This window comes from Salmo trutta, chromosome 25 (assembly GCF_901001165.1).
Source record: "Salmo trutta chromosome 25, fSalTru1.1, whole genome shotgun sequence".
Lineage (NCBI taxonomy): Eukaryota > Metazoa > Chordata > Actinopteri > Salmoniformes > Salmonidae > Salmo > Salmo trutta.
The window spans coordinates 33,929,689-33,944,200 of record NC_042981.1 but is presented as its reverse complement, the minus strand read 5'-3'; the positions used below and the strand labels follow the sequence as shown (position 1 = coordinate 33,944,200).

The following is a 14,512-nucleotide window of genomic DNA, read 5'->3' as shown; positions in this document are numbered from 1 at the left end:
GTGCCTTTTCTTCCCCATGCGTTTTTTGCGCCCCAGTTGACTATTCGCAACAAAACGTTTGAATGTCCAGTGGTCACACCTCAATAGTTTAGCTATTTAAAGACTGTCGCATCCGTCTGAAAGGCATTCTACATTTTTGGCTTTTCAGTGTCAGTTAAATTTATTTTTGGGCCCATTTTAACTGCGGTAATGAGGCTGCCTAATAATTATGCACACCTTGATATAAGGTGTTATTCACTTTCGCCACACCCTCCCTCATTACACAAATACATATCACTTGAAAATGATTAAATCCAATAAGCATTCAAGTTTATATGGCTTGGAGTTCGAAAATGTGAATAGAAACAATGATAAGATCAGAATACTCACTTGCCTAATAATTGTGCACGCAGTGTATATTCCAACTCAGAGAATGGGGTCAACGGCAACCCTAGAGCAATTAGGTTAAGTGCCTTGCTCAAGGGCACATCAAAAGATGTTTCACCTTGTCGGCTGAAAAAACGGTGTGTGTGTGTGTGTACGTGTGCAGAAATTGCACTTGGGGAATAAGACAGCGATTTAACCATGACTGCTGTGTAATTCTAAGCTGTTCCAGGAACCGTGAGTTCTCAATTGATGGAAAAGGCTCTCAGCTCAGCTTCCCTCCACCATTCAAATTGACATTTGAAGTGATCCTCACAGGGATTCACTATTATCACTGAAAGCCATTTCATTACAGTCTAAACCTGAGAGCGAAGCCACAGAAAAGGTCTCCAATCTGCCACGAATGGTAAAGGTCGCTGGCGCTGCAGCCAATCAGAAGAGATAGAGGCCTTCTCTAATATCCTAGATCAGCTTTAAATGGATCGGCTGCGCTGGGCTCGGCTTGGCTCACACACACACACACACACACACACACACACACACACACACACACACACACACACACACACACACACACACACTACACACACATACACACACACACACACACAGATCCACTACACTGAGAGGCTATACAGCGCTACAGTCCAGCTCTTTACTGAGTAGGGTTGTTAAAAGCAGGCCAGAGATGGCAAGAGTATTTGTCTTCCTCCATATTGGCCTATTCTGCTGAGAGAGTGAGAGAGCATGTGATGAGGCTGTGAGAGAGAGGGAGGGAGGAAGAGAGAGCGAGAGGGGAGGCCTGAAAGTGCTTAGACTGCGAGCATGGGTTTAAGGGGGACATTATTCTAATGTTTTGCCTCCATTATCATAATGGATTCTGAAATACACTGTGTAAATTGTTTGGAAAAGGGATGGAGAGAGGAACATTGTGCAGACAGTTGCTAAAAGCAAATAACGCATTCAAGGATTTTTTCCCCCCCTCCCTCCCCAGCCAGGCTGGCAAAGAGAGTAGAGCTTAGCTGGACAACAACAACTGGCAGCAACGGGAGAGAGGGAGTGAACAAGTACATTCAACAGTATTCATGGAAATGAGAGCGCCTCTTAGGAGCAGCCACTTGGACCATGGGATTTACTCATATATTCTAAAAAGCATTACAGTATGTTAACCACTGTGCTTCCAGGGTCACGTGAAGCCAGAGCCAAGCATTACATTTATGTTTAATGCAACAGCTTTGCATTGCTCCACACACTCCACACCTAGGAGGTCCCATATATCTCTCTCCACACCTAGGAGGTCCTCTCTCTCTCTCTCTCTCTCTCTCTCTCTCTCTCTCTCTCTCTCTCTCTCTCTCTCTCTCTCTCTCTCTCTCTCTCTCTCTCTCTCTCTCTCTCTCTCTCAGTGAGCTGTAGAGGAGCATAATACTCCATGTTAATGCTAGTCCTGCCTCCTTTACACAAACTCCCAGAACATAGGGTTTAGTGATTTCCAGACAGTAACAGTTAAGGTTTAACCAAGAATGGTTCCCATGACCTGAGCTGACCTCTCATCCAGTAATACATCACCTCTCCACCAGCCACTCCCTGGGAACCCGCTGGTGAGGTGTTTGTTCTGTACCCACTGAGCCATCGGTCTATTATAAATCATTCACTGGATCAGAACATGCATTGCGGGAACGTCATTACGTTTGACTGGAATGTGTGAGTGTGTGTGTGTGTTTGTCGTACCTGCCTGTGTGTGTGTGTGTCCCAACCCCTGTACCTGCTAACAGCCCAGCTATAGAACACCCTGTACCTCTGGCCATGATGTCACGTCCTGCCTTTGTCTGCCAGTTCCCAGAGAGTGTTGGGGAACAATGCCAGCGTCACTGAGAGGGAGGCTAATGCCTTCTCACTACCATAGCCAGGGCTGTAAGAGGCTTAACTCTCTGTCCTCAGACCCCTCCACTACTGCTCCACTCAGCCCAGATCCACAACTCTGCTCAACACACAGGTGGGCACTAACCTAGGACTAATCTGCAATTACCACACACACAATACACTAGAACACACAAACATGCAAGCAAGCACACACACACGCACACACACACATATGCATGTACATACATGCACACACTTTGTGGTCAGACTTACCCCTCTCCTGAGGCATGGGGGACTGCGTCAAGGGGGAGTGAGGGACATCCGACATGTTGACGGGGATCTGGGGGGCCATCTGGGACCCTGTAAAGAAACACAGGAGGACAGAATATTATATATATTCTATATATAATATTATCAGCACAAAAAGAGAGGGGACATGTTTTAGGGTAACACCGCTCAGTAAACTGACGGAAAGCATAAGCCGAGCTGCTGTACTGTATAATCTGTGACAGTTACCTTCATTGTAATCTAATAACAAAGAAACGTTTTGGCTGAAATGGATTCATCATCCTTTCACAAAGACCAAGGTGAGATGAGTCAAACACAGATAATTATTCTCAATACATCAATTTTGCCCTGAAATGACATGTTCTACTATAGAGGGACACACAGGTAAAGGATTCAGTCTCTGTCTAATTCTATTCCCTCTATCCACATTTCATCCTCCTCCGAGGTTATTCAATTAAAAAGGCTTTGTCCCGGATTTATAAAAAGATAATAGAGAGGCCCACATAACATAGCAAATGAGCACGTGTGCCCATGAAAATGTCTCTTAGTACAGTGCAACATAGAACCAGTCATCACTGTGCGGATCTCTTACGGAAGCAGTGTAATTAGGGCAATCCTAATATAAACAAAGCCATTGAGGTGTATTGATCCCTGATGCTCCTCTTGTGCATTAGAAATCCATTACAGACCAGCGGGGCTGATTAGGGGAACGGAAGATGGACGTTTGGGGATTGATTTAACCCAGAGGAAGGTAAAACAGGTACACCTCCCTCTGCTACTGAAGACTTGAACCAATGGAGAAAAAAGCTAAATCATTCACGACAACAACATTTTGTTCCAACATATGGGGAACGTGTGGCTAATGCTCTCCTTTAAACAGAACCAGAAAATGAACAGCAAATTAAAGTATATTTATACTGAACAAAATTATAAACACAACATGCAACAATTTCAAAGATTTTACTAAGGTACAGCTCATATAAGGAAATCAGTCAATTGAAATACATTCATGAGGCCCTAATCTAGGGATTTCACATGACTGGCAATAAAAAAAATTAAAGGTAGGAGCGTGGATCAGAAAACCAGTCAGTATCTGGTGTGACCACCATTTGCCTCATGCAGCGCGACACATCTCCTTTGCATAGAGTTGATCAGGCTGTTAATTGTGGCCTGTGGAATGTTGTCCCACTCCTCTTCAATGGCTGTGGGAAGTTGCTGGATATTGGCGGGAACTGGAACGCGCTGTCGTACACGTTGATCCAGAGCATCCCAAACATGCTCAATGGGTGACATGTCTGGTGAGTATACAAGCCATGGAAGAACTGGGACATGAATATAATAATATATGCCATTTAGCAGACGCTTTTATCCAGGATTGCAGGAATTGTTTACAGATCCTTGAGACATGGAGATGAATGGCACGACAATGGGCCTCAGGATCTCTTCACGGTATCTCTGTGCATTCTAATTGCCATCGATAAAATGCAATTGTGTTTGTTGTCCGTAGCTTATGCCTGCCCATACCATAACCCCCCCGCCACCATGGGGCACTCTGTTCACAACGTTGACATCAGCAAACCGCTCGCCCACACAACGCCATACACGCTGTCTGCGGTTGTGAGGCCGGTTAGACGTACTGCCACATTCTCATGTTGGAGGTGGCTTATGGTAGAGAAATTAACATTTCATTCTCTGGCAACCGCTCTGGTGGACATTCCTGCAGTCAGCATGCCAATTACACGCTCCCTCAACTTGAGACATCTGTTGCATTGTGTTGTGTGACAAAACTGCACATTTTAGAGTGGCCTTTTATTGTCCCCAGCACAAGTTGCACCTGTGTAATGATCACGCTGTTTAATCAGCTTCTTGATATGTCACACCTCTCAGGTAGATGGATTATCTTGGCAAAGGAGAAATGTTCACCAACAACCAATGTAAACAAATATGTGCACAAAATTTGAGAGAAATAAGCTTTTTGTGCGTATGGAACATTTCTGTGACCTTGAAAAATGGCACCAACACTTTACATTTACATTTTTATATTTTAATATAAAAATAAGTTTATATTTTTGTTCAGTGTACATGAAGCCCTCTGTGTAGAGACCGCACTGTTCTCTGTGCTGTACGTGTGAAGAGAGAGAGAGAGAGAGAGAGAGCGATGCATAGAGCACAGATGAGATGGTTGCTGTGTACAGCGGTAAATACATGACTGGAGGTGGCACACACTCCACGTAAACAAACCCAATTAAGTCAACGTAATTACTTTGCATAAACTGCATAAACAACATTTCCATCCACCCGCCTGCCCACACATACACACATTAACACTTACATACACAGAGATACAGAACCCCCCCCCCCCCCCCCCCCACACACACACACACACACACACACACACAAACGCACGCACCACCACAAGTTGCTCCAGCAGCAACTCTTGGAAGAGAGAATATTCGATTAGCGAGTGTGTCACCCTGTTCCGGGGAGGAGAAACCTCAATGCAGCACTAACACTACAATAACAAAAGGACATCACTCTCCTCAGCCTCCACCACACCAGCAGCTGGGAGCCTCAGAACACACACCAGCCAGCCAGAGGAAGACGTAGGGTAAACTAAGAGTCATGTCCCCGGGCCTCAGAGGGCTAGGGGAATATGGGGAAAAGCAGGGTGGACAGGCTCAGCCCTTGTGTGGCTAACCACAATCAGCACATGTTTCCGTAGTTTTTCTTTTTTGCTGTCGCACCGGGGGCACGTTAGAGACGTTTACAGTCCCAGTGACCCGTGACAACACCCCCTCTGCAAGGTCACCTTTCCCCTCGTGCCCATCTCCTCTCCCAGCCAGGCAGGCCTGCTGCAGTCGGTGAGGGGGCTACAATGGGCTACAATTGTCACATCATGTTTGAGCGGGTGGGAGGGTGGTGTGTGTAACTGTGGGATGGCAGTGGGGGTGAGGGCATGCATAGTGAGTAGCACCCCCTATCCTCCACTGCACTCTCCACATCCCTATGTAGATACAGAGAGAGAGAGAAAGAGAGCGAGAGAGAGAGAGGAGGGGGGGAGACAACAGCCTATAGAGGGGAGGAAAATGACAAGAGGTGAGAGGAAAGAGGGAGGAGGAGGGGAGAGTACAGTAGGGAGATAAGTAGAAGATGTACGGAAAAGGTTAGAAAGGAGAAGAGGGCAAGAAGAATGGAATTCAGTACCAGAAATCACTTTATCTCCTTTCCTCTCTTCTCCTCTCCTTTTCTCTCTTCTCCTTTCCTCTCTTCTCCTCTCCTTTTCTCTCTTCTCCTTTCCTCTCCTCTCCTTCCTTCTCCTCTCCTCTCTTCTCCTCTCCTTTCCTCTTCTCCTCTCCTCTCCTCTCCTCCACCTTCATTTTTAATGAGCTCCATTGAATAATCATCTGAGAATAAAACAAACAGACAGTCCAGAAGGCCTGGCAGCACGTGTAAGACTGAGTCTGATTAATAATTCAACGATCAGGAGGCTTTTCTCCTCAGCCTCCTGCCTCAGCGCTGCCTCCGTTGCAGAGAGAAGCAGGTTTAAATGTCAGCAGGCTTTACCTTAATCCCCCATTCCACTGCCTCTCCAACACAGCATCTTTATTACCAATGACTGGCAACATTAGGGTGTTTGTTCACATGTCTGCTTGTGCTAACCGAAAGTGACTATAGCATGTGGAGGGTAGCTTGAAAGACGTGACTGTTGGAGGCTTTTTTCCACAACAGGAGTGGTTCTGTGTTACTGGCACGAGGAAAGGGAATGGGTTGGGGGGGGGGCATCCACAGGTGCTCCAGAACACAATTAAAAGTTCTGTCAATCAGGCGGAGCACAATGGCTGGCTTGCTATCCCTCTCCCTCTCCCCTTCTCTCTCAAACAGCATCAGGAGCAATTTACACCTCGCTATCGCTCTCACCTAGGACCTAGCTGTTACTCACAGGTCAGGAGCATCCACGGGAACACACACAGTGTACACACGCACGCACATGTACACGCACGCACATGTACACACAGTGTACATTTCAAGCGTAACGAAGTTCGTGGATCAACTAAGAGTATATGGGTACAGTATGCTGCATTAACTCACTACAGAAGTTAGAGAGGAAATAACTGCTTGTTTGAAAACCCACCACTACTTGTGAACAGGAAGGAGAGTAAGATATCTACAAATGAGAGCCAAGTGTCTTTGAAGTGGTTCAGGAGTAAAATAAAAAAGTATTGTAATTTCCATTCTGAAATGTTTAACAAGAACAACTTTTCCCACGATAGAAAGTGAGAGGCCAAAAGCAATGGAGTTCATGCGTTTTTAGATAACGCTACCACTAAAACCCAATAAACGTTCAAATATTCCTCGGCAAGGATTGTTAGGGCAATGCAAGACCCTTTGAAGACAGGGGTTTCTTCTTTGAAGCTTTTTTTTTAAGAGTTTCAAACGCAAATGCCACTGAACTGAGTTCAAAGACACACCTGTGGTCATATTCCTCTCTGTTTTTCAGGGTTGCCAATATTAAGCCTCGGAGTGCGTGGCGCATCCCATGCAGATTCGACGTCTGCTCAGACCCACTGAGCACTGTATTTGATGATGAAAGGGAGGTGCGCGCAAACACACACACACGCGCAGTTGGATGAACAGAAGCCGTTCTGAGTGAGTTCATTAACAGCGCTGAGTGCTACTGGACTGACAGGAGAATGAGGGAGAAGGGCTTGGTCAGCAGCCCCTCAGGTTGGTAGAATACACCCTGCAGGCTCACACACACACACACACACACACACACACACACACACACACACACACACACACACACACACACACACACACACACACACACACACACACACACACAAACACACACGGTAATGCTAGTGTGTCTTTGGGGTCTGTAAGCCGTAAACAGCGGGTAGCAATAATTGTGGTTTAGGTCTCAATGAGCATAAGTCAATGATTTTCCAACCTGGGGCTACCGGCAAACGTGAGTTACCACTCCCTGTAGGAGACGGGGGAAAGTGCTGGGGCGGGAAAAACGCTCTCCCATGGACCTCATTACTAAGCTAGCGCTGAGCTGGGCTGGGAGAGGTATGGCAAGGAGGAGGAAAAGTGCAGCTCAAGGTAAAAGCTAGACAGAGAGGGGGGGAACAGCGCCAGAACAGCCAGCCAGTGTACCATGCTGCCTGCTGAAGGGAAAAATAATTGTGCACACTGCTCCAGGTTCCACTCAGCCAGCCAGACCAGCGCAGAACGGGATTTCTCTAAAAGGCCGATACAGCAAGCTAGCATTTTGATTCTCCTTTTAACAGGCAGGCTATCCTGCGGTTGGTACACTTTGTACTGTACCAACCATCAGGAGGCCAAGCTCCCTAAGACCAGAGGGGTGTGGAGACATGGAGAGAGAGAGAGGAAAGGAGGGAGGGAGAAAGAAGAAGGCATAGGACAGGAAGAGGGGGATTCAGTGGGAAGCATGCTCCAGTGCTGTGCTGGCTCAGGAGGGGACAGAGGGATGGCCAGAGGCAGTGTTCCACACACACAGCCACTGAGGGACTGGCCATTGGAACTACCGCTGGAAGTACACTCACTAACGCTGCACCACACCCCAACTAAAACGAAGGGGTCTTGGCTAACTTTCACATCTAATAGCCATAGCATTTGTCTAGAGCAATGTTTTGCGTTTGCATTTTTTGGTTTCTTCCTTGTACTGTATCACAATAGGAATACACCTCTGTTATGAGTGATTAAGCCAACATGGAGGCTCAGTTGCATCTCCCATTGGTTCAATGATTTATTTCTGATCTTTCCAGACCTCACAGAACCCAGTCTATCAGCTGTGTTTGCTGCAACATCTTAATTACCATACACACACACCCCTATCCTAAGCCTACATGCGTTATGATTAGAGCTAATGTGGCTGGCTAGTGGAGCACTGGAGGAAGACTGAGAGGAGTAGAAAGGGGGGTACCCACGCCAGACCTGATAGGTCTGTACTCTTCCTCCTCCTCCAACCGTAGATGCTCTCTCTCTCACGCCGTGACTCGCCCTGCCATTTCGGAAGCTCCTCTAGCCCTGGAAGCACTTCAAGCGGGCACAGATAAACAGCTTACTCTCCAAGGCAAGCGCTCGTCAGAACGCTTCAATCACGTTTTTAGAAGAAAATGAGGCAGTGGAGGAGGCGGACTGGGGGGGGGGAGGGATTGAGTGGAGCTGTGGCAATGCTAGATGGACCTTGATGGACCTTGGAGGAGAATGAGGGAAAGGGAGACAGGCATTTGATTTTGTACGGCGGGCAGCTCAAGCAGTGGCCGTGTTGGGTCATCAGGGAGTGAGGATGTGGTCTGAGTCCATTAGTAGTAATACAACAGTGAGTGGATCTACTGCAGCTTTCATATACAACCACACACTTACTAAGGTGGCAGGAAGCCTAGCGGTTAGAGCGTTGGGCCGGTAATCAAAAGGTCGCAGGTTTGAATAACCGAGCCGACAAGGTGAAAAGAAAAATCTGGCGGTGTGAGCTTGAGCAAGGCACTTAACCAGCATTTGCTCCAGGGGTGCCGTACTACTATGGCTGACCCTGTGTCTGGTGTATGTGACAAAAACATCATCACACACACACAAATATCCCTAAAAGAATGTCACTCTCCTACTACAGATGTGGTTTGTAAATTTGATCTAGTTTGCTATAGCAGGAAAATAGTGGACATTTTGTAGGGGTTGATACATTTTTCGTAAGGGGAAATCAAGTCTACATTTCAAAGTGGAAACTACAAACTTACGAGGCCTTTTCAAAATACACGTTTTAGATTTCCTGCATTGCACAGTACAGTCTTGGAGGTCAACGGGCAGTCTCATCAGTTGGTCCCTGAGGCCCGTACACACACAGGGTTACATCACCATGGTGATCAGAGAGAGAACAAGGAGAAAGGCTGCGTCGCCCCAACACTGTCTGTCAATGGGGTGGACACACTGTCTGTCACCACTCCTGAACAACAGAACATACAAGCATCAAAGTGAACGGAATCATAGAGAGAGGGGATGAGGGATCACTAGTTCCATCCCTACTGCGATGTTTGACTAGAGATTGTGAGAGAGAGAGAGAGGCTTTGATAACCTGCAGTGGAGAGAGATATTGTTCAGTGATGAGACGCTGGGTGTCTCGCAAAGCCCCACAGTCTCTCCTTCTCCTCATCCTTCACAGTGTACTGAGTGCGCTCAGAGCGACTGATGGATTTCCTCAACGCGCATCCCATTCCGCCTGGCATACAGACGAGAGTAATGCCGTTTGCGTCCCCCGAAGCCGAAAAATGCGGGGTGCTCCGAATTGGTTTAGAGACATTGGTGCTGAGCAATGTGATTTCTGCTATGACTGTCACAAATCTAGCGCAACAGGAAAATCAATTTGCTGTGTGAGCCTCCTCCTGGCTCGAGGAGAATCCAAATGCCAGGAAACCCAAGATCATTTTACAGTCTATTCTATTTTGCTTCACGGAGACTGAGAAACTGCAGGGGGAGAGAGAGGGAGAGAGAGAGAGAGAGAGGGAGAGGGCTGGAGAGGAGAGGAGGAGAAATGAAAAGCGTGACGCCAGGGGAACCAGAGGCTTTCTACGACTCCAAGATCAATATGTCCTTCTGTAGGCGTGATTGTCTCTAAGGCGGCGTACACACCATTCTCTCTGTCTGTACTGTCTATCACTCAGATGATAGTGTGTGTGTGTGTCTGTGCGAAATTCATGTGTAGCATCTGTGTGCATGCATATTGCGTGTGTAAGTGTGTTTGTGCGAGCATGTGCATTTATTTGGTGTGTGCTGCATGTGCACTGTCAGCCAGTGTGTGTGCAAGAGCGTGTGTGTGTGAAGGTGTATATAGTGTGTGTGACAGACAGATGAAAGGCTGACACTGTGAAATTGCTCTCCTCTCTGACCATTGTCAGGGTGACAAGTGTCCCGTGAGCGCTCGGCCGTGTGACATGTGCATTGTCCCGGTAACCGAGGCAGGCCTGACAGCCACCGTCTGAGGGCGATAAACCACAGCCCTGGTCACATCACGGTCAAAGCGCAGTGGTGTGCAGTAGAGCAGACCTGACCAGTGACAATTCCACAGACTGGGCCATGCTACTCTGCACCTCCAGGTCACTGATATGGAAGAGTGACCCTTGAACTCAAGGGCTAGGGCCAGCCAGTCAGCCACATTCTGCACAGAGGCAGATGCCTTTTATCGGTGTGTTTAGAAAGGAGGCAGGTTGAAGGTAAGAGAAATCACACAGCTAGGACCTGCTAGTAAGGAGAAAGTCATCGAATCTTCATATCACAACAACAGTAGTACTCAGTGTTTCTCCCTCGCATACACAGCATTATGCCTGGTGTTGGTATTTCTCATTAGAAGTGATAGTATAAACCACAGGAGGTTGGTGGGACCTTAATTGGGGAGAACAAGCTTGTGGTAATGACTGGAGCAGAGTCAGTGGTATCAGACATGTGGTTTCCAGGTGTTTGATGCCATTCCATTTGCTCCGTTCCGGCCATTATTATGTGCTACAACAGGTAAACCCCAGCAGCCGTTGGCAGACTAACATCCTGTCTCTATGAGGATGTGTTTCCGCATGAGGGGAGAATATTTATTGATACTGTATTAATCACACCTGTCCCTCCGATGAGATCCGCCTCCCGTCTCTCCATCTCACTTCCTGCCGTCCGCCTCGGGAGCGGCTGTCCTGCTTTTTCATTAGCGTCAATCACTCCAGCACAAGCTCGGTCCTCCCGGAACCACCCGCCCGCCTCAGGAGCTCACGCATTTGTCCCGCCTCGTCAGCGTGACTGACAGGCCTGAGAGCCGCAGACGTGCCGGTCAGGCCTCAATCAGGAAGAGCAGCGGACGCTGTGGTTAGACGGTGAGGGGCGGGCAGACAGGGTCACGTCCACGTCTCATAGCCTTGTGTCACTCTGGCCTGTCCAAGGCCTGTCCGACACGCTCCCGCTCGTTACCTCACTGTTTATCTAAACTAACGCTCTGCTATTCCTCCAGGGGGACACGGCCCGGAATCATCACACAGGCCTCTGCTCTTGTCTTATTTTGGCGTCCTGTTTCGAAAGGAAGAACACAGAGGCCAACGGCAACCATCTGTACCTGTGCATCTGAAATGTTTTTCAAAATGAAGATAAATGACAAACGGTTTCCAATAGAAAGTGGACCAAGGAAACCACATCGATCAGCTAAATGGGTCAGCTTGAAATGGCCACTTCTAAAGAACATCATTATTCTGATCAATTTCCTACAGGGTGTCATAATACCAGAACAGGAGATTTGAACAGACGGTTATTCACCAGTATGATGTTCAGGGATTCTTTCTGTGAAATTATTTGCTGTAGGCTTACCTTGTGCTGTGGTTGGGCCGCTAACTGGGGAGATGGGGCCGGAGCGTGATTGGTTGGAGCCCACGGGGGAGCCAACAGGAGAGGGCGATGGGCCGCTGCCTCGGCCAGACAGGTGGGGTGATGCGTGGGGTGAGAAGGGTGACTGGGACGGGTTACTCTGATCCCCCTGGCTACTGGTGGAGCCTGTAGCACTGACAGCTGAACTGTGACCAGCGTCCGTCCCTGTAGGGAGGTCATCTATGGAGCCAGACAGGTCCTGGAACAGAGAGAGACAGAGGAGATGGTAGGTGAGTACAATGATGAGCAAAGCTTATTCAATGCTGTGATGTATTTTGTCCAACCCCTGTCTATGATATACACCGAGTGTACAAAACATTAGGAACACCTGCTCTTTCCATGACATAGACTGACCAGGTGAATCCAGGTGAAAGCTATGACCCATTATTGATGTCACCTGTTAAATCCACTTCAATCAGTGTAGATGAAGGGGAGGAGACAGGTTAAAGAAGGATTTTTGAGACAATTGAGACATGGAGTGTGTATGCGTGCCATTCAGAGGGTGAATGGGCAAGACAAAAGATTTAAGTGCCTTTGAACGGGGTATGGTAGTAGGTGCCAGGCGCACCGGTTTGGTGCCAAGTTGGGCCAGCATCCCCGTGGAATGCTTGTAGAGCCCATGCCCCGACGAGGCTGTTCTGATGGCGAGGGTGAAATGGTGTTTGGTATACTCAGTGTAACTGAACAAGCACGACATTGGCTCTTCACATGCAAAACATTGTGAAACAGAGCAGTAGTGCCTTGATGGTGTAGGTCAGACAGTCTGCTCTATGTGATGTGTATGATGGGCCAGTACTCACGGTGAGTTCATATTACACACATCCCCTGTGGGGAGAGAAAGAAGAGGGAGGAGCGGGATGGAGTGAGGGTACTGATTGGCTGTGGGTATTCCCCCATCTGAATCTTTTCCAGGGAATCCCCTATTAATGCTGACAAACTGCTGATCTATAGTCTGATAAAAGAGGAGGGTGAAGGGAGAGAGAGCGGGAGGGAGGGAGGTAGACGGTCCAGGTGTTGTGTGTGTGTCTGTATTTGTGCGTGTGGATATGTGTGCGTGTGTGTGTGTGTGTGTGTGATGTCTGCCTCTTCAACACACATTACCACATCTCTCCAGCTGTAGCTGCACTGAGGGAGGTCCACCACCGACCCCCCTGGTGGCTGATGCGGTATGTGGACCACACGCCACCCGCTGTAGCGAGCTACATATCGGTCTGTCTATCCACCCACCACCGTCAGTCAGTCAGGCCCCACAGGATCTCTCCCCAGCTACCTCCACGACCTTTTACCTACACTTACTACAGCCATCTCTCACGTGTCTCCTAAAATGGCCATAGTGAAAATCCTGTTTTAATGGTAACAGCTGAAGATGAACCAAACAACTGTGGTTCTTTCACAAGTATGGTATGTATTTTGTGATCAATTGTTTCCTAAAGCAGAACATGGTGATTGAAGCATTTGTTTACTAAAGCATTGTGGCATATTGTCAGTATAGTAGTAGCACCAATAAGCAGATTTCCTGGTGACAAACGGTACTAAATGACTGTCTTGTTGTGAACTAGTCATCCATCTGTGGTGGCACAAGCTTCTATTTTCGTCATGCCTCTGTGGCTGTCCACCCGACCGCTCTGCCCGGCCAGGCTGTCACATGGCATCATCAGTCCAGCACGCTCTCTCTCTCTCTCTCTCTCTCTCTCTCTCTCTCTCTCTCTCTCTCTCTCTCTCTCTCTCTCTCTCTCTCTCTCTCTCTCTCTCTCTCTCAGCTGGATGATGTCACAGGCTGTCTCAACCAATAAGCAGAGCTGTTATTCTGAGGAGGCAGTCACAGGTCACCGCAGGTGTGTGCCATTTGACACAGTGGGGTCCTGCAAACAGGGAAACCATGGCGACAGCTTTCCAAACAGGTGAATCCAGTGTGACATCCAACATATTGTTAACCTAAGAGCCAATTAAAAACGGGGAAAGCACTGTGAATAATTACATTACCTGCCAGTCGCCAGTTCTCCAATAACCGTTGGGCAGAAAAGCATATCATTAATTTGGACGATTTGAGGACTGACCGGTTTGGATTAGACTCATGGTTGACCACATCTAAACAGTGTTCTGACTGAGAGAGCCCATAAGACCAGCTTCTTCCACAGATGAACAGTGTTCTGACTGAGAGAGCCCATAAGACCAGCTTCTTCCACAGATGAACAGTGTTCTGACTGAGAGAGCCCATAAGACCAGCTTCTTCCACAGATGAACAGTGAAGAAGCCCAGATGCTGCTTACTCCTCCACACTCTCCACAGTGATATTTACAGCAGCGAACAGCCAGCCCAGCCAGCACCCATCCAAATACCCAACAAGCTAGCTGGGGCCCATTCCAAAGTGGCCCAAATCCAATTTATTGCCTCTCTGCTACAAATTGCTCTGTGCATTGAGTCTCCAAATAGCTGTCAACTACTCCCAGTTGGCATCTTGTATTACTTAATGTGCCTCTGAAGCATGTAATTGTAATAATAAGAAAATATTGAGGTGATAATAACCACTTATTTTGAGATGGCCAGACCCCCACGTAATGACCTCCTATCTAGATGTTTCACA

The 14,512-nt window shown here is 47.8% G+C and overlaps 1 protein-coding gene across 5 annotated transcripts in view; it reads right to left on the bottom strand.

Annotated features, from left to right (window-relative positions):
* Positions 1-14,512, bottom strand: part of LOC115162467 (AT-rich interactive domain-containing protein 1B) — a 227,254-nt gene that overhangs the window by 71,625 nt on the left and 141,117 nt on the right. For all 5 annotated transcript variants that reach the window (XM_029713784.1, XM_029713786.1, XM_029713789.1 and 2 more), the window contains 2 exons: positions 11,872-12,127; positions 2,497-2,583 (listed from right to left, as the gene is read on the bottom strand). In XM_029713784.1, coding sequence (XP_029569644.1) covers positions 2,497-2,583; positions 11,872-12,127 — 343 coding nt within the window. The remainder of the gene's footprint in view (positions 1-2,496; positions 2,584-11,871; positions 12,128-14,512) is intronic.